Source organism: Xyrauchen texanus, chromosome 29, assembly GCF_025860055.1.
Source record: "Xyrauchen texanus isolate HMW12.3.18 chromosome 29, RBS_HiC_50CHRs, whole genome shotgun sequence".
Taxonomy (NCBI): Eukaryota; Metazoa; Chordata; class Actinopteri; order Cypriniformes; family Catostomidae; genus Xyrauchen; species Xyrauchen texanus.
In genome coordinates this window covers 29,797,071-29,820,432 of record NC_068304.1, presented here as the reverse complement: position 1 = coordinate 29,820,432, position 23,362 = coordinate 29,797,071, and the positions used below count along the sequence as shown (strand labels likewise).

Genomic DNA, 23,362 nt, shown 5'->3' with positions numbered 1-23,362 from the left:
CGTGAAGCATTGAAATGTAGGGCTGGAGACCCACAAGCTTTAACGAGCACACCCGTAGAGCATTTTAAATGTTGTCAAGTTTCGCTGGGGTAGTGAATGCAAAGCAAATTAAAAGCTTTCCTGCACTAAACCAAGGACAGAGGGAAGGGGCATGGTTACCTTTTGACACTTTAACAAAAAGTAAGTTGATGTTTTGTGTGCTTTGAATTTTAAATTTATAAGGAAAATGTGGTTTGTGTTATTTTCAGTTGTCTATAGTATACATTTCTGCTTCTGTGGTAAAGATTATGTGGTGTATTAAAGGAATAGTTCACCCAAAAATTTTAATTCTCTCATTTACTCACCCTCATGCCATCCCAGATGTGTATGACTATCTTTTTCTGTAGAACACAAATTAATAGTTCAGATCTGTAGGTCCATACAATGCAAGAGAGTAAGTGCAAACATTTTGATGCTCCAAATATCACATAAAGGTAGCATAAAAGTAATCCATATGACTCAAGTGTTGAAATCCATATCTTCAGAAGTGATATGTTAGGTGTGGGTGAGAAACAGAACAATATTCAACTCTATTTTTCGTAGAAATTCTTCTCTCAGCCCAGTAGGGGGCACATGCATGAAGAATGTGAATCACCCAAAACTCAAATTTGAAAGTGAAAGTTAAAGTGGAAACTGACTGAGCAGGGACTTAAATATTGATGTTTCTCACCCAAACCTATCAAATCAATCTGGAGACATTGGTTAAACCACTGTAGTCATATGGATTACTTTTATGCTGACTATGCTGATTTTTGGAGCATCACAATGTTGGCACACATTCACTTGCATTGTATGGCCCAAAAAAGCTGAGAAATAATTTAAATCTTCTCTTTGTGTTCTGCTGAAGAAAGTCACACACATCTGGGATGGCATAAGGGTGAGTAAATTATGAGAGTATTTTCATTTTTGGGTGAACTTTGACGTAATAAGTCCCTCACCATTTGTGCTACAGACTGAATGATGCCTCAAATCATGCAGCTCTTTAGGGACAGCTGTGCTATTACTTTTCTGTGATTTGATGTAAATTTTTACCTAGCAGGTGACGACACCCCAATAAATACCCCATAGACTTATACTAATAAAACATTTAGGGACCATAATATCATAAGCTGCGTTTAAATTTGTGTATTGTCACCAGATTTAGTAGGTACCAGATTTAATGAAGAGCATACTACTTGGCAGGGAATAAAGGACATTCTTTAGGTATGCAGGTGAGTAGTATGAATACATTCCTGGACATACTTAATCAGGGAACTTTGGCATTGTCCCATGACCTGAATCTATGATATGGTAACAACAACCACAAACATTATTTACTCTGGTTTGGGTTAAACATGTAACAACTTTCTTAGCATACACAGTACTTAAATTATTATTATTATGATTTTAATTTTGCATTTTGAATATGATGTCTTCTCAGCTCCTGTGACATTATGGGGTAGTAAAGTGTCTGGATGCGCACTTCAGAATCTCACTGAATGTAGTAGGTCATTTGTGTATTTATCGCCTACTGTTTTATGAATACTGAGGAATTGGACATCCTACTTAATTGACTTCTTCTGGCATACTATATAGATGGAAGTATGCATATTCAGATTCGGGGATAAAGACTGAGGGGTGGACTTTTGGGTTGGGCTAGTAAGCAACCACCTAGCAACCCAGAACACCTTAGCAAATGCACAACAACGCTGTGGCAACCACCCTGTAACCACTACTTATATATACCCCAGTGCATGTGACAGAAACCCCCTGTCTAATGAGAGACACAGTGGAAAAGCCATTCAGCTGTACTAGCCTATAAACTGCAGGAACGGTGCCCATGACAGCAATTTTAATTACCAGGGTAGAGGCAGAGAAAAGGAAATTAACTTGGCATTTAAAACAGGACTTACATTGCATTAAATGCAGTCAACCTGAAGCTAACGGCACTTGGAATTGAACTTGCAACCTATGCAGCTTAGATTCCTAGCTATCCTCACACTTGCGCACACTAAGAAAAAGTTCCAACAGACACTAGGCATTTTAAGTGAGGTCAGTCCACACCTTGCTTATCTATTAATTGCATTTGTAAAGGCTGTGACCTCATTGGTGCGCGCGGCGATTAAAAAAAGAGAGATAACAGGGTAAACTCTATAGAGCACAGCAAATGCCTAAACGTTACATTATATGCTAAATTTAGCCTAGTATACAACACGATTTGCTGCAAAATTCATACGTGCACATTCCAAGTGGTAAGTTAAGTTAGCCTACATGACCACTGCCTTGGTGTGAGTGGAGATGAGCAGGCATATTCAATTCTTTCTATATGGTTGGTGAGCAGCAGGTTCAAGCTAGAGATTGCGGCATTGATGTTAAAGTGGAACAAGTAGTGAGTGTCAAAAAGTTGTGAAAAGCTCAACGTTAGGAAAATGTACTCCTGTATTAGTACTACCTTTGTACCGACTCAATTAGTTACCTACGCAGCTTAATCACATTCAAATGCTCACATACATAATTCCATGCACGCATGTGTAATTGCTATTTTTTTTATATATTATTTATCATTTGTATTGTTTTTATTAATGATATTATACAAATGGCATTTTAAAATATTTAAAATATAATATTTTAAATAATAAAAAAAATAAATAATGAAATTTATAGAACTTTTCAGGTTTGCAAAGCAGGCGAGTTTACTTGTTTTTTTTCTAAAACTTTACCCGTTTACATGCTAAAAGTGCCATGATGCGGGTGTCCTGGATGGTTTCGCATGTCAATGATTACCCCTCCGTGTGTCAATGATGCCAAGATCTACTTCTATATTTAAATTAATCACTGAGAAGGTTTACCTGCAAAATTAGTAGCACAAAACATCACAAGCAGCCTCAAGAATGGACACGGAGTAGCTGTATAACACTTTTCCTTGATCAGAATATTGCACTACAGATCACTAAGTTTGTTCAAAGGGGAAAGCAAGAGTGAAAAAAAGTGCACTCACGTGCATGGTTGCCAGATTGCACAAAATAAGTATAACATTATGCAGAATATTTCCAATTTGTGCAAGTATATATCTCAAACTGGTGGTGTTGCGTCTCTTATCTGGCAACCCTGAGCATGTTAAACACCTGTGGAGACACGTTAGGTCCCAATGCAAGTTAACTGAAATATTCAATAAAAAAAAAAAGCTTTAACGATAAATGAGCCGCGGGCTACATTATACCATGTGGAGGGCCTGATGTCTGCTTTAGCTGTTTGCGAGATTATCATTAAATCTGCCTCGGCAGTTTTAAATAGTTGATCACTTGGGCGGCCGCCTAAATATCTTCAATGAGAGAACCATGGCGTTGTTCTTTCCCTGCTGTCCGCGAGCGTCCCAGTCCAAATAGACCAGCTGAGAAACACTACTTTAACTCACACACACACACACACACACACACACACACACACACACACACACACACACACACACACACACACACACACACACACACACACACACGTTGGTCTACCTATCATTATGAGGACTTTCCATAGACATAATGACTTTTATACTGTACAAACTATAGATTCTATCCTCTAAACCTAACACAACCCCTAAACCTAACCCTCACAGAAAACCTTCTGCATTTTTACATTTTCAATAAAACATTGTTTAGTATGATTTTTAAGCGATTTGAATTATAGGGACACTAGAAATGTCCTCATAAATCACATTTATAGCATAATACCCTTGTAATTACTAATTTGTAACTTACAAAATTGTCCTCGTAAATCACAAAAACACGCACACACGCACACACACACACACGTCAGATCCCATCGCCTCACTTCTCTCAGACATTTTCTCAGCTGCACGTGCGTGCGTACGTACGTGTTTGTGTGTGTCGCAAGTTGACGAGTCTGACAGGCAGACAAGTAATAAGGGGATGCGCACATGCAAATGAGATAATTTTGACTTGTCCCTCAGTTTGTTCATTGTAAATTTACTCTTTTTGGCATCCTTGCACATGTCTTGCAAAATTTACAGGGTTTACCAGATTTATGAGGTCATAACTTTGCACTGACAAGGTTAGTAATCAATGTTATCATTCTAGTCTCATGTTACTCCATAACTTTAAAGTCTTATGGCTATGCCATCGAAACAATGCATATTTTTACATTTATCCCAGTTCAATCAGACTGATCTCACAGTGAAATCAGTAAAAGTACATTTTTTTTAGCTAAAATCGGTCTGTGCTTTCTGGAATGCAAAACACAGCCCACAGTGGCCAAAGCAAGTAACTGTTTTGGGGCATATGGGCACATATGAGCTCCATTTTCTGGAAGGGTACCAAAAGTGAAGTGTGAAGCAAGTTGTTTTCAGCTGCACAGGCAGTAATACAGTGAAGAAGAATACATATTTTATAAACGATCCTCTAATCCAAACCACAAACCTAAAACTAAAATTTTTTAAAACTAGCATTTTTGACATATAGTGCATTTAACTTAACCTGTATTTAACCTTTAAAATACAATTTACATTAAGCTACAGAGTAATATCTCAGATGTTAAATTAAGCCTGAGAAGATAAATGTTATAGAAAGGTAACTCTGCAGAAGTTAACAACCTGCTGGTGATTTTATTGTGTAAAACAAAGAAAAAATGCAAATGAGAGTTGGTTATATAGTGTATGTTTAAATTACAAGCCAAAAGAGTGCCTTTCAGCACATACCTATTCTAAATTTCCTCACATTGCTTGTGGTCCCGGTGAGGCTGAACATCTGCACACCGTAAATTCATAAACGTTTACTCGTCCTCCATTCACAGGAGATTTATTTCACTCCCTTCAGCAATTTTCTGACATTTCCACCATAAACCAGGCAGCCACAAAAGCCTCTTTGCAGCCTAAACCTTAAAAAGACTGGGTCATATCACTTATGCTCTGCACTGACTCACTTATCTGCCCTTAGAGACAATAACTCCGTTCTATATAATAATAATTAATAAAAAAAAAAAACACATTTTAAAGGTGAAGTGTAATTTCTGTACCACTAGCCTTACCCAACAGAATTGCAAAATAATTAAATAATTACGTTTTCAAACAGGTCTGAACACTTTCTTGTCTTACAATTTTTGGACAAACAGATAGTCCCACCCCAAACTCACACCATTAGATAAGCCAATGTGTCATCCTAGTCAGATGTTCAAACAAATCAATGTTTTGAAAGTGCCACATAGCCACAGTGTTTACACTCAGGGGAATCAACTTACAAATGGCATAATTATAATATTTCATTAGGGGGTGCCCCAAGGCTAGATTCTCACTCCAATTATCTATTCTTAATATATGCTTCCTTTTGGGACCATCTTCAGTCGTTTCACTGCTACGCTGACGACACACAAATCTATCTGCCTTTAAGTCACTCCAACACAAACACACTCGACTCACTTCTAGCTTGTCTAAAAGACATAGAAACGTGTATGGCGTAAGATTAACATAAACGTGTATGGCGTAACATTGAGAATAAAACAGAGGGTATTGTATTTAGTCAAGTTAGTGATGTTGTCAGTCTGTGCCTAAAATCAACTACCCTGTCAGAATACACTAAAATAAATGTTAAACATTTTGGATTTTTTACTGGATAAGGATCTAAAAATGGATAAGCAAATACATTTGGTTATACATTTATTAATTTGTCAGTTATAATATCCAGTTTTTCCTAAGTTACATTTTTTTTACAAAAACTAAGCCTTTTTTTAATCTGCTTTGGACTTTGAAAAAGTCATACTTGCATTAATTTTATCCAGGCTCGATTACTGTAACTCTCTCTAATATGTAATCAATGCCGGAGCATTAGCACTCTTGCAAAGAGCCCAAAATGCAGTCGCCAGACTTTTGAGACAAGTCAAGAAACATTAACATATTACACTGGTGTTAATTTCCTTACAGTGGATGCCTGTTCATTTTAGAATCAAATATAAGATTCTGATACTAGTTTTTAAATCTTTGCATGAACATGCTCCCTCTTACCTTTCATAACATGTTGATTACATACACTCCATCTAGATCACTTCGGATGAGAGTAGTACAGAGAGCAACACACACACTTTGGTTCCGGCTGTAGAGCCCCCACAGCAGGGCATATGGGTGACGTCTCGATGAAATACTCGCTCAAAAAAGAGACCCCACTCTCCCGTTCATGTTAGGGTTTCCAATCGATCCTCCCCACTCAGTGATGCACCCACTGAGAATCATGTTGAAAGAGCCCTTGTTATTGGTGATCCTATTGTAAGGAATGTGTAAATAGAGACTCCAGCCACTATTGTTAATTGCATTCTGGGTGCTAGAGCGTCTGACATCAAATCAAATTTACAAGTACTGGCTAATGCTAAATGTAGCTTTTCTACAATTGTTATTCATGTCGGGATCACCAGTCGGAGATCACTAAAGATAATGTTAAAGAGGTGTGTGAATTTCAAAAATGATGTCAGACACTGTAATATGCTCTGGTCCCCTCCCTGCTTGTCGTGGTGATGAGGTTTATAGTAGATTAGTGTCACTGAAAGGCTGGATGTCTGAGTGGTGTCCAGAGAATAGAATAGGATTTATAGACAACTGGAAGAGTTTTTGTGGTAGACCTGACCTGCTAAAGAGAGATGGACTCCATCCCTCCAGGGAAGGTGCCACACTCCTCTCTAGTAATTTGGCACATAGTCTTAATAATGATAGAATTTGATTAACTGGGGCCCAGGTCAGGAAGCAGACAAACTGGTTAATCCAAACGTCTGCTAGCTACCTTGAGACATCACACAGGTCACATAAACTACAACACATAGAGACAGTATCACCTAGATATCTCAGAGACAGTGTCTGTTCCCCGAACTACAAACTACAAAACCCTCACTAAATCATTTAGAAAAACTTGATTATGGTCAAACTTGAACAAAACAAACAAATTAAAGATAAACATCATATAAAGATAGGGCTACTAAACATTAGATCTCTTTCTACCAAAGCGCTAATTGTAAATGAAATTATAACATATCATAGTTTGGATGCACTCTGTTTGACTGAAACCTGGCTTAAACCAGATGAATATATTAGTTTAAATTAATCTACTCCCCCAGGTTATTGTTATAAACACGAGTCTCGTCTGAAAGGTCAAGGAGGAGGTGTTGTTACAATTTACAGTGAAGTTTTTGATGTTACTCAGAGGACAGGATATAAATGTAAGTCTTTTGAACTAATAATACTTAATGTGACACCGTCAGATATAAATTAAAAAAACAATGTCGTCTTTTACCCTAGCTACAGTGTATAGATCACCCGGGCCTTATTCTGATTTCCTTTGTGAATTTGATCATTTTTTTATCAGATCATGCAGTTAATGTAGATAGAGCTTTAATTGTTGGTGACTTCTACATTCACATAGATAATGAAAATGACACATTGGGATTAGCATTTAGCGATATTCTCAACTCTCTTGGAATGTAACAGGACCAACTCATCGCCATAATCATATGCTAGATTTAATTATATCATATGGAGTTGATGTTGATAATATAGGAATTCTGCAGCACAGCGATGACATCTCGGATCATTACCTCATCTCTTGTATGCTGCGATCAGATAATGTTACTAAATCTACACCACGCTATCCTTCAGGTTTAACTATTTGACCACTGTAGTGGTCATATAAAGTATTTGTATCTGTATCTGACTCAACAGAACCAGATATTACATAGCTTCACTAATAATCTTTCAGATCTATCTCATACACTCAGTAAACTCTAAAGCCCAGAAGAACTTGATGAAAAAAAATATAAATACAGTCTTCTCTAGCACTCTTTATAGTGTCGCCCCCCTTTGATTAAAGAAATAAGCCCTGCACCATAGTACAATGATCACACTCATGCTCTCAAGAGAGCAGCTCAGAGCGCATGTGGAAGAATACAAAATTAGAAGTATTTTGTGGGATAGTGTCTGTAGCTACAGACTAAAAGCTGCCAGGTCAGCATATTTTAGTAAACTTATAGAAAATAACCACAACAATCCTAGGTGTTTATTCAGTACTGTGGCTAAATTGGATAGGAATAAAGACTCCAGATATTACATCACAGCACAAGAGTAATGACTTAATGAATTTCTTTACAGATAAAATGTAAATATCATAAATAAAATTGGAATTATGCAATCATCTGTAATAGCACCTCAGAAAACAGTATCTCATAATTTTCCTCACGTACAAATTCAATCCTTCGCTGTCATAGTTCATGAACAGCTAACAAAACTTATCAAAACATCAAAAGCCACATGTTTGTTAGATCCAATACCAACTAAGCTCTTAAGAGGTATCTCCTGTAATTTCAGAACCACTTCTTAATATGATTAACTCATCGCTATCCTTAGGACCTGTCCCAAGAAACTTTAAAATGGCAGTTATCAAACCACTTATTAAGAAGCCACAACTTGATCCTGGAGAACTGGCTAATTATAGACTGATTTCAAATCTCTCGTTTATGTCGAAAATACTAGAAAAGGTGGTATCCTCCCAAATATGTTCATTTCTACAGAGAAATGGTATATATGAACAATTTCAGTCAGGATTCAGGCCTCATCACAGTACAGAGACTGCACTTATCAGAGTTACAAATACCTTGCTCTTATTATCTGATCGTGGCTGCATTTCATTTCTAGTGCTTTTAGATCTTAGTGCTGTATTTGACACGATAGATCACGACATTCTCTTGAATAGGCTAGAGAATTATTTTGGCATTTGTGGAGTTGCATTAGCATGGTATTAGGTCCTATTTAGCAGACCACTACCACACTGTCTATTTAAATGAGGAATTGTCAAACCAAACAAAAGTATAGAGTGCCACAGGGATCAGTTTTAGGGCCTCTGCTTTTCTCCTTGTATATGATTACCCTGGGAGATATTATCAGGAATCGTGGAATACGTTTCCACTGCTATACCGACGATACCCAACTTTATATATCTTCAAAACCTGATGAGATTTCACAATCCTCCAAATTAGCAGTGTATCAATTAAATAAAAGATTAGATGGCCAGAAATGTCTTCTAATAAATTCCGATAAAACAGAGGTACTATTTATTGGACCAAAAACCTCTAATAATAAAAGGCTAAAATATAATTTGACTCTCAAAGGATGTACTGTTACATCAACTTCAACAGCGAAGAACTTAGGTGTTATATTTTATACCAATCAGTCCTTTGAAAATCAAATTACCAATGTTTGTAGAACAGCATTCTTCCACCTAAGAAATGTTGCTAAATTACGGCACATGCTCTCTGCTGCTGATGCTGAAAAACTAATTAATGCATTCATGACCTCAAAACTAGATTATTGTAATGCATTACTGGGAGGATGTCCAGCAAGATCAATAAATAAACTTCAATTGATTCAAAATGTAGCAGCCAGAGTGCTACCAAGAACCAGGAAATATGATCGTATTAGTCCCATTTTATCATCGTTGTATTGGCTAACAGTTAAATTTCGTATTAATTTTTTAATTCTGTTAACTACATACAAAGCTTTGAATGGTCTATCTCCGCAGTACTTAAGTGACCTTCTACCATGCTATATTCCATCATGTCCATTACAATCGCAAAATTCTGGCCTGTTAATATTTCCTAGAATATCAAAATCCACAAAAGGAGGTAGATCCTTTTCATATTTAGCTCCTAAACTATGGTATAGTCTCCCTAACGCTGTTTGAGATGCAGACACACTCCCAAAGTTTAAGTCTAGACTAAAGGACTCATCTATTTTGCCAGGCATTCACCTAATTTATCCTTCAACCCACAATTAGGCTGCTTTATTTTGGTCTGCCGGAACCAGAAACATTAATCATGATCAATAAATTGAATGGCATCTATGCTAATATTATTTTATTTGTTACCCTGTCTCAACATCGGGACTCCTATCCTGAGGTCACCAGAACCGGCTGGATCCAGCTCCGTTCCCGTTTCGTGTTGGACTCCACTGCTACGTATCGCTGTGTCTATGTTTAAACACTGTCCCTTAACACTTACTTAGTTTAATAATTTTAAGCCATGACTTGCACTATACACAAGTAATACTGGCACTATATTCATAATGTTAGTCAGAGGGGAACTGGTCCCCACAGTGAATCTGGTTTCTCCCAAGGTTATTTTTCTGCCAAAAACCAACATCTTATGGAGTATTGTGTTCCTTGCAACAGTTGCATTTGGCTTGCTCACTGGGGATATAAATACAATTATTATTTAATTACTTATTTGTAGACACAATTCACAATCATATTTTATCTAATTACACAATGATGACTCATAGATATTATAGACGTTACAGTTTTATCTTCCGTTTATGCCTGATCTTCTGCAAAGCTGCTATGAAACGATGTGTGTTGTGAAAGGCGCTATACAAATAAAAATGACTTGAATTGACATGATATATGCTTTTTTATGCTGCTTGTATGCTCCTTGTATTTGTCTTATTGTGTTTGTTAGTGTTTTATGTGATGGTCTTATTGTAAAGCTCTTTGGTCAACAACTGTTGTTTTAATTGTGCTATATAAATAAATAAATAAAAATATCTATCCACATTGAGCTGAGATAAATTAAAGAATTTTAAGAATGAAAACAACACAACAACAACAACAACAACAAACAATCTTGCTCCATCTTTAAAGCCTCACATGTGCACTTCCAACACAAAAGGTTTATAACAATAGGTAGGCAGCAATATATGCTGCATTTTAAGATATCTTATTTTTGCTAAATTCTAAGGCATTTTATCCCATCATCCAAGTTGGCGGATGGGTTGAGAGAAATGTTAATATTAAACGTACTTATAATTTGTTCTATACTGAAAATTCTCAATAAAATGTAGTTCAGACCAATTTAACTATAGCTAATCTACCCAATATTTGCCTTTTTATATGCTTATTAAAGTATGATACTTTGTTAGCTTAGCCACATGCTAAAGTTAAACTGGAACCAATTGTGAGTCAAGTCTCCTGTGCGCATCACATTAGGAGTGTTGTTTATGGAGTGTTAGTTAGTAATTTCAGTTAGGATACTCCTTTAGAAGGTAGCTATCTAAAGACTTCACAGCAAGCTGACTAAGTTTTGGAACAGTGCTCATGATAAACCAAAAGCTTTAGTAAGCCATCAGATAAATGTTATCATAGATTAGTAATCCTCAGATTGCGGTCTTGTTTACAAATACACATTTCATAATTTTAAGCAGACATTCACTTTTAGTCAAAGACGAAATCCTCATCAGTCATGCTGAGCACAACCAGGCCAGTTTAATAAAGACATTAATATTTCAGTAGACTCAGACATGCATCATTTGCATGTAAGTGTCTCAGTGGATTGACTGTGTGTAAAGTCTCAGGTATAAACGCAAAGGTTTCTACATCAAGTTCAAGTCAAGTTGAGCTTTATTTTCATTCCGCTATATGTAGAGACATAAAAAGGAAAGAAATATCATGTATCACATGACCATGGTGATACATATATAGATTTATTTCTATCAAATTTCTAGCCTATATAAATAGTAATTTAACAAAACATATACTTAAAATTTTACTTACATGTAACTACACAGTGCAACAATACAGACAATGTGCAATGGACATTAAGGGCCATAAATACACAATGTATACAACACAATAACAGAGAGCGCAATAGATTTTCAATCCTTGTGGACTAGGGGTGTGTAGAGAAATGTTCTCGATTCAGGTGGTAGGGATTCAGAAAGGGTTCAGAGGGAGTTTGGGGGGATTGCTTGATGTTGAGGGTTCTTACAGGCTGAGGGAAGAAGTTGCGGAGCAGTCTGGCAGAGCTGGCTCAGATGCTCCGTTACCATCTTCCTGATGGCAGGACATGGAAGAGACTGTAGGAGGGATGGGTGGAGTCCTTCACAATGCTGGTGGCTTTGCTGGAGCACCGTAAACGAAAATGTCCAGGATGGAGGGGAGAGGGACACAGATGATCTTTGCAGCTGTATTCACTGTCTGCTGCAGGGTCTTGAGGTCTACGGCGCTGTAGTTCCCTATCAGATAGTGATGCACTATCAATGGTGCCCCTGTAGAATGTGGTGAGGATGGGTGGAGGGAGACTTGCTCTTTTCAGCCATTGCAGGAAGTGGAGGCACTGCTGGGCTCCCTTGGAGATTAATGTGGTGTTGGTGGTCCAGGTGAAGTCCTCTGTGATATGTACCCCCAAGCATTTAATGCTGACTCTTCACGGTCGAGCCATTGATGGTCAATGGGAGGTGGTCAACAGTTTCTTCTGAAGTCCATCACAACCACTTTTGTCTTCTCCACATTGAGGGACAGGTTATTAACACTATACCATTCAGCCAGATGTGCCACTTCCTCTATGTAGAGTGTTTCTACATCGTTACTGATGAGGCCTACCACAGTTGTGTCATCCGCAAACTTGTTGATGTGGATTGAGCTGGACTTGACATTACAGTTATGTGTAGGATTTAAGTTCACCAGGCAGCAAACATTCCAAAGGAAACACAAAGCAATGAGGTGAACCATCTGGAGGAATAACCTTAGGCCTTTTCAGGCCATGAAACTATGAATCTATACATGTGGTGCCAAAAGTCTCCCAACTGCCTCCTGTGGCCACTTTCATTGAACAATGGAAGATCACACTCCTCTTTGGGAGTCCCTATTTGGGAGACTAAAGCTCCTTTTAGGTTATTGATTTGAGATAATTAATGAGTGCCAAATGGCTGGTCAAAGAGTATAACCATTCTGCTAAAACAGCATGATTTAAAACAAAAGGGCCATTAATCAGGGGGCCCCTTTAACCCACGGACAGTGACATTGGGCAGACTCAGTTCTTAGGTCATGACCTTCTGACCTTTTCCACACAGACACCAAACATTTGAACTCTCTATGCATGATGGACAAAGTGTACAAGATAATTGTATACCCCAGGCTTAGCCTGACTATATCATCTACAATAACAGATAATCAAGCATCACCATGAACTAAGTTAATGGAGTTAACATTATAACTTTTAATCTGGTTTGCTAACACATGGAACAAACATTCTTGTCTTTCTCATATGTATATCTACCTTAGATATTGTCAGACTACTCATGTAATATTATCCTTGCTTAAAACATATGATTTACTCTTATTACCTCATGTAATGTTATCCTGGCTTTAACTATATGATTTATTCTTATTACTCTTTAATAACTTATAATGAATGTTATTACCATTGCAATTATTATTTTCATTCCCTTCATGTTTGGTATCTATGAAGTCCATGGATAATTTCCAGAATGTTGATGTTGGGTAAAATCCTATAATTTGCATTGTATTGTTGCTATCAAAGTTTAGGTCTGAAATACTTTAGTCAAAGCAGGAAAATAGGGGCATGACTGTAACAAGAAAAGTATATGCTAATTATTTTGAGGCGGGAAAAGCTGTTTACACCCCGTGGTCAAGTTAATTTCTGACTGGTCAGAAGTCTTCTGGGTTGTGCCCAGTTAGAAAGGTTAAAACCTCATGACACTTAACAAACCATTGAGTTAAGTTGAAACAAGTTGAGTCGAGTCAATGCTGAAAATAGTCCACACCTACTAATAATCGCGAACTGCCTTCAGCCCTTGAATGCACCGCAGCGGCCTGCATATTAATGAAAGCCAGTGCTTTCATCTCTTGACTCGTCATTCCCGATTGGCTCTGACCCCTCACGTCATATTTGGCTCAACTCCCAGACCGCCAACAAAACAAAAGAACAACTCATTAACTGACCAAGTAACCAAGTATGTCTCGCTAAACTGGTATATTTGATCAAATCAATCATCTTATTGTGGGCTAATATGAAGGTGAAACAGCTAGATTAATGGTTTGTTCTGTCATGGTTAGCTAAATTTCATACATCGCCATAACTCAATATTCTGCATTTCCAGCATTCCAAATTGTGTTTTCTTAACTGTTCACTGTGTGCATGCTATATTAGTTTATGTACTAGGTTTAGAATAGTTTAATAAAGTCTTGTTTGTATTCAAAGAGAAGTGTCTTTTGCTTTGTGCTTATAAATTTAATGTCTTAAACTGTCTGATCCTGTTACTTCTTGTAAACAGTGTTTACACTATATTTAGGATATTTCTTCGTTGGCCATGAGGTGATATTCCTTCCAGAATTGATCAAGACACTAGTTTCAACATATCGGTAGACGAATACATAGATTGGGTGTTAAATATAAATTCTGTTAAATTCCCTAGAGATTAGATCATTATTCCCCCTTTTAACCAATAATGAGCTTTCTCATTATTGAGAAAATAGGAATGAGATTTCCTACACATGTGTCAGTAGTGTGAAGAGTACTGAGCACACAGCATTGACTGAGGTCTTTTATTTAGAAAATCCAGGATCCAGTTACAGAGAGATGTTTTGAGGCTCAGCAGGTTCAGTTTATTGATGAGCTTTTGTGGGATTATTGTGTTGAATGCTGAGCTGCAGTCCATGAACAGTATTCTGACATGTGAATATTTGTGTTCTAGGTGGATCAGGGTCAGGTGGAGGATATTGCATCGCCCGTAGAATGTTTTGGATGGTATGCAAACTGGAACGGGTCGAGTGTGTTAGGGAGGCTGGTCTTGATGTCATGCATGTCTAACCTCTCAAAACACTGCATCATGATTGGGTCTTCATGTCAGTTAGAGACAGGCAGAGATTGTTTGTTAATGGGAGATGAAGGTGTTTTCTGCATAGGTGTGACATGCTGTGCTTCAAACCGTGCATAGAAGTGGTTTAGTGCATTTTTAAGGGATGTGTCATCATCACAGGCATTTGGGGTGGGCTTGTAGTCAGTGATGGTCTGAATGGCTTGCCACAAGCTTTGTGCGTCTCTGCTGTCAGTGAAGTTATTGTTGATTTTTATGCATACAGCTGTTTTGCCTTCTTGATGCCACAAGACAGATTGGCTATCGCTGTTTTGAGGGATTTTTATCCCCAAATCTCCATGCATCATCTCGGGTCTTCAGAAGCCCACATACCTCTGCTGTCAGCGATGGCTTCTGATTGGCACATGTGGTAAAGGTCTTAGTGACTGTCACATCATCACTGTACTTCCTGATTTAAGCAGTCTCTTTTTCAGTGTATTCTTGCAGGTCAGTGTGATTGTCATAGGTGGCTGCCTCCTTAAACATGTTCCAGTCTGTGTCCTAGGAGAAATCCTGAAGTGCTGAGGTAGCATCCTCTGGCCATATTGTGATCTGTTTTTGAACTGATTTAGCGATTTTGAGAAGTGGCCTGTATTCTGAAATTAGCATTACAGTGATGTGATCCGAGTACCTGAGGTGGGGTGAGGGACAGACCTGTATGCATTTTTCCCAGTTGTGTAAACCAGGTCCAATGTGTTGTTCCCCCTTTGTGCAAAAAACAAAAAACACCCAGTGAGTGGCAGTTCTGTGGATTGAAATGCCTTGTTTATGAGAGAGGTCAACAGAGAATGGCCAGACAGGTTCGAACTGACAAAGTCTACGGTAACTCAGATAACAGCTCTGTACAATTGTTGTGAGATGTATAGCATCTCAGAATGCTACTGAGTTACCGTATACTTTGTCAGTTTGAACCAGTCTGGCCACTCTATGTTGACCTTTCTTGGGTTGTAGCACGAGTGGGACCTACATTATATTAGGCAAGTAGTTTCAATGTTGTGTGTACAAAGAATATGTTTATAGGTGTATTGTACTAGTAGCACTTAGTTTATTTCAAGCAGATAACATTTAGAAGCTTTTATCCAAAGTGACTTACAGAGCCCTTCTTACAAGGACAATCCCCCTGGAGCAACCTGGATTTAAGTGCCTTGCTCAAGGACACAATGGTGGTGGCTTGTTATCTATGAATGTAGACATACTGCCAATACCGCTCCACATATGTCTGTGGTGCCCAACTACGACCCCGAAGGCTGCTCAAATTTCTGCCACGCCACAGAGTGTAACTCACATATTTTCCATTAAAATCAACCCACATCATTATCAAAGGACATAGATAACTTTCTCTAGCCTTGTTCATTCTTGAAAAAGAGAAAAATCTCTGTGACTTTTGTGTGTACTGTCTGTCATCTGAACCGCATTGACATGCCCTGTGTCATGGCCTAGCTATTATGTGACGCATCGTGGTGCTTCTCGCCCGGTGTGTGACCATTAGAAAGCAATTTGTAGCCATTTGGTGCTATCAAAAGTTTACTCTGTTTAAGAGTTCTGACCAGCCTAACACATCAACGCTGACTCAAACAATAGGGTAAGTTTGGGGTAGGACTATCTGTTTGCTCGACCAATGTTAGAAAGTGGATACATTAGGGAAAGCTGTTTGAAAACAGGAATTATATTTGTAGTTCTGTTTGGTGAAGTTAGTGCAGAAAGTACACACTTCAGCTTTAACTTGAAGCTCATCTGCCTTTGATAGTAGTCACATAGCTAAACTAATGATTTAGTCAAATTTACAGATCAAATAAGACATTCCTTTGTTATGGAACAATTAATGTTACACAAGCAAAAATCCCCTCCGGCATGTCTGAATCTGATTTCCAAAACCTCCTTTCTCCATCTCTCTAACCCCCTCTCTATTTTTCAGGAGCTGATGAGAGGTGACTGCTCTAAAGGTGAATAAGCCACTTCATGGTCACATTGCCTTTATAAAATGTCAGAACGAACCAATCCAATCAGAGGCTCTTCCACATGCACCCTTTATAACCCTGCTACTCCCCTGGGCTTTCACCCACTGAAAAGAGCAGCAGTCGTGCCACAACAGGTGGCCTGCAGGTCAGCGAGAGAGGTGGCATCATTCTTGATCAACTCAGTACATTGTGGCATGTCAGCAAGTCAGTGTCTGAAGTATGGTGAAAAGGTTACTGGAGTGAAGGACTGAAAGAGGGTTGAGAGGGATGGGTACAAGTGGAGGTGGGAAGGGTTAAGATATGACACCGGCTGCTTATAGAGAAAATGGCACGGCAGCATAGGAGGCTGGAAATGGCTTATATGAGATGATCTCATGCTGAAACATGGCAAAGGACAGAAAATAAATCATGTATGTACTCATGCACAATACTGAACCAGATTCTAGCTTTTTTATTTTACTTATTATTATTAGTTTATATTAATAATTAGTTATATTGTATTCATGTTAATTTATAATTCTCAATTAAATGTTATATGATTCAAATAAAAATGAAAAATAATTACATTAAATATGATTGTAAACATAGTAATTTCACAACTAAACATAAATATATACCTATAATCAATACTTCCAATATATAACTATTATATATTATATTTATTAATTTATTTATATGTATAGTATTTATTATATTAATTAATTGTTTATTTAACTATACAAATATTTTATTGTTTATATTTAGTAATAATTGTAATGAATTATTGATTACTATTATCAGGACAAGAATCCATACTTAGTAATAGTATTCAAATATTTTGTAGCCAAATGCGGTAAGTAAAAACATTTGAAATTATGCAAATTGACATTAGAGCTTCGAAAAAGGGAAGTATTTTAAGTTAGTAACCTTTTGTGTTCAGTGGAAGAAAGCCATACATGTTTGTAACAAAATGACGTTGAGAAAAATTCAATTTTAAATTTTGGGCTAACTATCACATTATATATATATATTTGGGCACGCAGCACTGATTGCAACAAAAAATAATAATAATATAAATCTGTGCAATTCAGAGTTTACTGTTAATGTATCTGAGGTGATTTCTAATTATTGTGTGTACAAGAGTGTGTGCTCATGAGATTCTTACTTGAGCGAGAGGGAGAAGTCATTCTTACTGGTTTCACTGTTTCTCACCAGATAACTGGCCTCTTTACATAACCTCAGCAGAGACTCTGCATCAATCCGGCTAATCGCACCATGATACCAGCTGAGAATAAAGAGAGAGAGAGAGAGAGAGATGACACATGATCTGCATGAGCTCTTAAATTTTCTTTGTTTCCTATTTTAAGATATGAGTTGATCAGACCATCAGCAAAATCAATGAGAATATAACATACAGAAGAGGACTTTTAGAAAATGTTGAAAAAGCTGATTCTATCAGCACAGCAGCAGAGAATTTGCAGAAAATTTGAGGGGAAACTGAAAACAGGACAAACCCATTCAAAATTCACAGAGGGTAAAGTTGTGAGTACAACCAAAACCTTTTTGATTTTTTTTTTTTTTCTGAGAAAGGAATAACTAATTTTACAATTTGGACATTATAATCCATCTTAAAGTTTACATTTAGCCAAATGAAAAGCTAAAATGCTAATAAGCTGAAAACATGGCTAGTGAAGAATCTGAAGGACCTCAATGTAGCAATTCAAATGAGCTTGGGAAAATTAACCAATCAGAGGGGCAGCTGCAATCTCCCCAATGCTCTATGCAAATTAACTCCCCACTCCCCCAGATATAAAAAGAGACTTTGCAAGTAAACTATGTAAACAGAAGCTGCTTAAAGACAATACAGAGACACTTTTGCAGACCTGTATAAAAATGGAGAAATAAGACCTCATTTTATTTTCTGATAACCCCAGCTCCTGGCACAAAGCTGTAGTCACCCACTACCCATCAGTAAATAAAGAGGGTATCTGTAATGGCTGGAAAGTCAAAATCAGAGAGACAGTTTGATCCTGACAGCACAAAGATCACTATCAACATATATAAAAATGGCACAGTTATGGTACAGGGAAACCTGAAGGCATTTAAGGCTGATTGCAGTGCAATAAATTAAATTGTGAAGCGAGATAAACTGTTATTAAATGAGAGTCTGTCATGTGAGCAGAATGCACAGAGAACACCAGAGCCCAGGTCAGACCACAACATGGCCTCTCCCACAAAGACAGGGAAAATAAGGACCCAGCCAGGACCTGGACCCTCTTGTGCTCAAATCTGTTCCACTGCCCCTGGAGGACAGAACGCTCTGACGCATTCTGGTGGATGAAAGGGGTCTTCCCCTGCCACTGGCAGCGGTCCTACCACTCCAGGCGGTCGGCCAGGAGCCCCTCCCCGCTCGCGGTCGGCAGTCTCAGACCCCGCAAGTTTCAGCGGCTGGAAGGGGTCTCCTCCGCCCCTGGCAGCGGCCCTGACTGCTCCAGGATGTCAGTTAGGAGCCCCTCCTCCCATCGCAGTCGGCGGCCATTCTTCCGGGCTCAGGCGGCCAGGCTCCTCTGTCTCCCAGTGGATGGCCGCGGCTGCACCGTTTGGGTGGATGGTAGTGGCGAGGACTCTACTATGGCGCAGAACCGGCTTGATGATATAAATAATTTTTTTAATGAAAAATGGAACCAAAAGAACACACACACACACACACACACACACACACACACACACACACACACACACACACACACACACACACACACAGGTGTCGGGCAGCTGCCCGTAACTATCTCTGTCACACTGCAGTCTTCGGTCGCCTTTATCCCTCTCTGGCTTCATCAGCCTAATTAGGCTGCCTTCCGCCCTGCCACAAGGATAAAGAGAAGGTCAAACTACAACTAACAGCCCTCTCAAAGCAAATGAGAGAGTTTCAGTGAGAAAAGTACATTACCAAAATTAGCTAACTGCATTGAGACAACAGTGACAGGATAGAGAGCAGTGCACACTGAAGCTGGAGCAACAGGTGAGAGCGCTACATGAAGAGAAAGAGTTGCAGCACAGTGAACTCACAGCACTGAGAGAGCAGATAAGAGAGTTGCTGGAGGCCAGAGAGGGACAAGAGCAGACCCATACAGCACCACCACTTCCCCCCACCCTTGAGGAGCCCGACTCATACAACCCACTGACACCACAGCACCCCTGCCAGATAACGCACACAAGATATCAGCACAAAGCCATCCAGCACAGAGGGACCGGAAATACTGCTACTCATTGATTCACATGGAAAATTTACTGATGTAAATAAACTTTTCCCCAGAGCTGTTAAAATCTGGTGCCCCGACACTAAGAAAGCCCTGGAACACCTAACAGAGTTACAACTTGTCCGCCACAGCCACATCATAATACACACAGGCACAAATGACATAAGGAGCCAGCAGGACAGGGTGGCTGATTCTCTGAGATCTGTTCTGGAGAAAGCAAGACATTCCTTCCCAAGTTAAAAAATTATCTACTCCACTCTACTCCCAAGGAAAGATTTCCATCTTCACACAATCACCAAAATAAATGCCAGTGTCTCAAGAAACTGCACACTACTGCATAATGTCCTCCTGGCCCACCACACAGACCAAGACACAAGGTATCTGTATGGTCATGCCAATTTATACAGGAATGGTGTACATGTGCTGGTATGAAAGATGTTGCTCTAAATCAGAACAACCAGACAAGACCCCATTGGAGCAGAACAACTCAGAGCACAGGAAATCCAATGAGTCACACTTCAGAGAACAATGTCCCATTCAACAGTGCATCCAGAGCCAAACCTTAGAGCTACATCACCCAGAGAGGAGCCACGCAGTCAGAGACTGCCCTATGAAACCCCCCAACACCTAGCACTTCCAGGGTACCCCACAGCACTGGATACCCCTCCGCAGCACACCACAGCCCAGCCAGGTAAACTAAGCTACATTCAGGCTCTCTGTGGAGGAGAAAATCGAGCCAACACTGAACTTCAGGACATCCAACATCAGAAACTCTGATCTCATCATAGAATTTAAAGAACAAGATGTCATTAATAACAAGAAACACGGAGTAGAGGTGATGAGTACACTGGTTGCCCCAAGGTTACAGAGAAATAGTGTTATCATCAGTAAAACTCAAATCAGTTAAACAGGGTAGAGACTGAGGGGGGATGTTGGACAGACAAACATCAAAATCGGTCTTTCTGTGTACAAATCTATATTCCCCCATCGAGTCACCCTATTTCCAGGAAGAACCCTTTTCTATCAGAGAAAGAGAAATCAGTCATTTCCAGGCCCAGGGATATACTGATTGTGGGTGATTTGAACTGTAGAACTGGTGTAAAATTAGATTTCACAGACACATATGGTGAACAATTAATTACTGGAAATAATGTTATTTTTCCCTCTCATGCCCCCAGACAGAACTACGACGAGGCAAAAACGCCCATGGAAATCAGATGTTACAGCTCTGTTGGAGTCTGGGTGTGAATATCGCCAAAGGAAGGCTAAAGGGAGACTCATTTGGACAATACATCAACAGCTCAGCTCTTGGTAGCAGCACGGTAGACTATGCAAAAACAGATTTGGACCTTTCTTTTTAAGAGCATTCATAGTCAAACCATTAACAGCTTTCATGTACTAGTCCTTGTTCAATTCCTGTTCTGTTTCTAATGTAATTGCTTTGGCAATACAAAATGTTTTTGCCATGCCAATAAAGCACTTTGAATTGAATTGACAGCGAGAGAAAAAGTGAGCATTAAAACAAAAAAACAACTTTTTCTAATTTCTCCATTTTATGCGACTGGACAATGGGTTGAAAGAACTCACAACTGGCTCTCCAGGGGCATGGAGGGGTCTATGCACTCGCCCACTGTGGGTGTGCTGTGATCCAGTGAGCTCATCTTAGTGTTGACCAGGCAACTGCTGGAGTGCCGCTGGAGTGGGCGGGATTTCGCCTCTTTAGTGGGTGACATTCTGGACCTTTCCACACCGTTAAACTGCACTGTAACAAGAAAGAAAAATAAAATATTATAATAATACTATTGACATAGTATAATGCAACAGCTTACACGGCTCTTTGGAATACTTGATTCTGCTCAGACAATCATGTTATTATGTGGTCTAGGGCGACGCAAAATATGCGCGTCGATTCGTCAGACCCAAAACAAAGACGGCGAATAGTAGCAACACGAGTGGCTCCTCAGACTATCAGAAGTGCAAGGCGGCATGCACTCGTTGCTCTAAAGTATGGGAATTCTTTAATTTAAAAGGAAACAATTCCGTGATATGTTGTCTTTGCAAAATGGAGATGGCCTTCCATTCTAGCACCACGGCAATGCACCAGCACCTTAAGAGGCGCCACCCGGTTGCAGCTGCAGATGACAGAGCACCGTAAGTTTTTTTTCAACTCCCCACTTTGCACTCGATGTTGGAGTAGGCTATAATACGTTGTCGACACCTAAAGTTTTCGCTTATAGCTATTAATAATGCGCTTATAGCTATGAATGTCATATGAATACATAGAGGACACTGACAACGCGCTGACAGACAGGACCAAGCAGGTAACATTTAATAAAGTCTCAACTTTCAAATTTGGTCATTCAAAGAAAATTAAACCATAAATAGGCCTACTATTTTGTGGCTCTTTAATGTGTCGTGACAGATTGCCTCAGTTAAAGCTGCTCGTGAACCGATCATCTTTTCCTTGGTTAATTTATAGCATCAAATAGGCTAAACATGAATGTAGCCTACATCAGAAGGACTGTTGTTTTAACCGCAGAAAGTTGTCAGTACAGTAGCCTACAATCCATTTTTCAAATTCAAATCCACTGACGTTAATCTTCTTTCTCCTGACTACATTGTCGGACAAAAATGGCGTATTATGATTGATTGATCAGATCGCCAGTCAATTAAACTCCCGGCAAATGTTTTTTTTTTTTTTACATTTTATACACCCCCACCCCTGATGAAACCGGTATTACCGGTGTTGTCACAAGTCGATTAATCGAATCAAAATCGAATCGGACTGGGGAAAAAATGAATCGTTAGATTAATTGATGCATCGAAAAAATAATCGCTAGATTAATCGTTTAAAAAATAATCGTTTATCCCAGCCCTGATGTGGTCAAATATTTTGTATAACAGCCACTAAGCTGTATAACCCTTCCTTGGTGCTGACAATCAGGTTCCACAGTAGACCTCAACAGCTCAAACTAAGCCACCATTATTAATTACAAATCAAAAACAGAGTTTATCAATTTTCAGAACTCATTAGCCTTCTTTTACAAATTTCCTAGTGCATATTTCATTCATGTCATGTCTTGTCCTGTCATATCGTATGTTTTGCTCTTGTTCTTCCCTTCTACTCTCATGCCATCTATTGGCCCTCTTTTGTTTCTTCTCTCCTTTTCCCTCGCTCCCCAGCTGTCTCTCGTCTCCCCCTAATTCTTCGTCTAATTCTTCCCCACCTGATTCCGTTTTCCCCGCTGATTAGCGCTCTACTTCTTTCCCTGCTTTCTCTGCCTTCATTGTCTGAGTCTCACTAGAGAACGCTACACGCTGTTTCTGTCTACCGTCAGAATTGTCGCTGTCCAGTCCTGTCCTGTATTTGTTCCCGCTCCTCTGCACCCCTCTCTCCGTTAACCACCTGGATTTGTGTTCTATTCAGTTCGCCCCTCGCTGCTAGAGGTCTGGTGCCT

The 23,362-nt window shown here is 39.0% G+C and overlaps 1 protein-coding gene across 4 annotated transcripts in view; it reads right to left on the bottom strand.

Annotated features, from left to right (window-relative positions):
* Positions 1-23,362, bottom strand: part of LOC127622875 (SH2 domain-containing adapter protein F-like) — a 195,312-nt gene that overhangs the window by 5,230 nt on the left and 166,720 nt on the right. For 3 of the 4 annotated variants that reach the window (XM_052096996.1, XM_052096995.1, XM_052096998.1), the window contains 2 exons: positions 21,492-21,666; positions 17,810-17,929 (listed from right to left, as the gene is read on the bottom strand). In XM_052096996.1, coding sequence (XP_051952956.1) covers positions 17,810-17,929; positions 21,492-21,666 — 295 coding nt within the window. Of the gene's footprint in view, positions 1-14,423; positions 15,413-17,809; positions 17,930-21,491; positions 21,667-23,362 lie in introns of those variants that run through there. The other variant, XM_052096997.1, reaches the window with a different exon arrangement.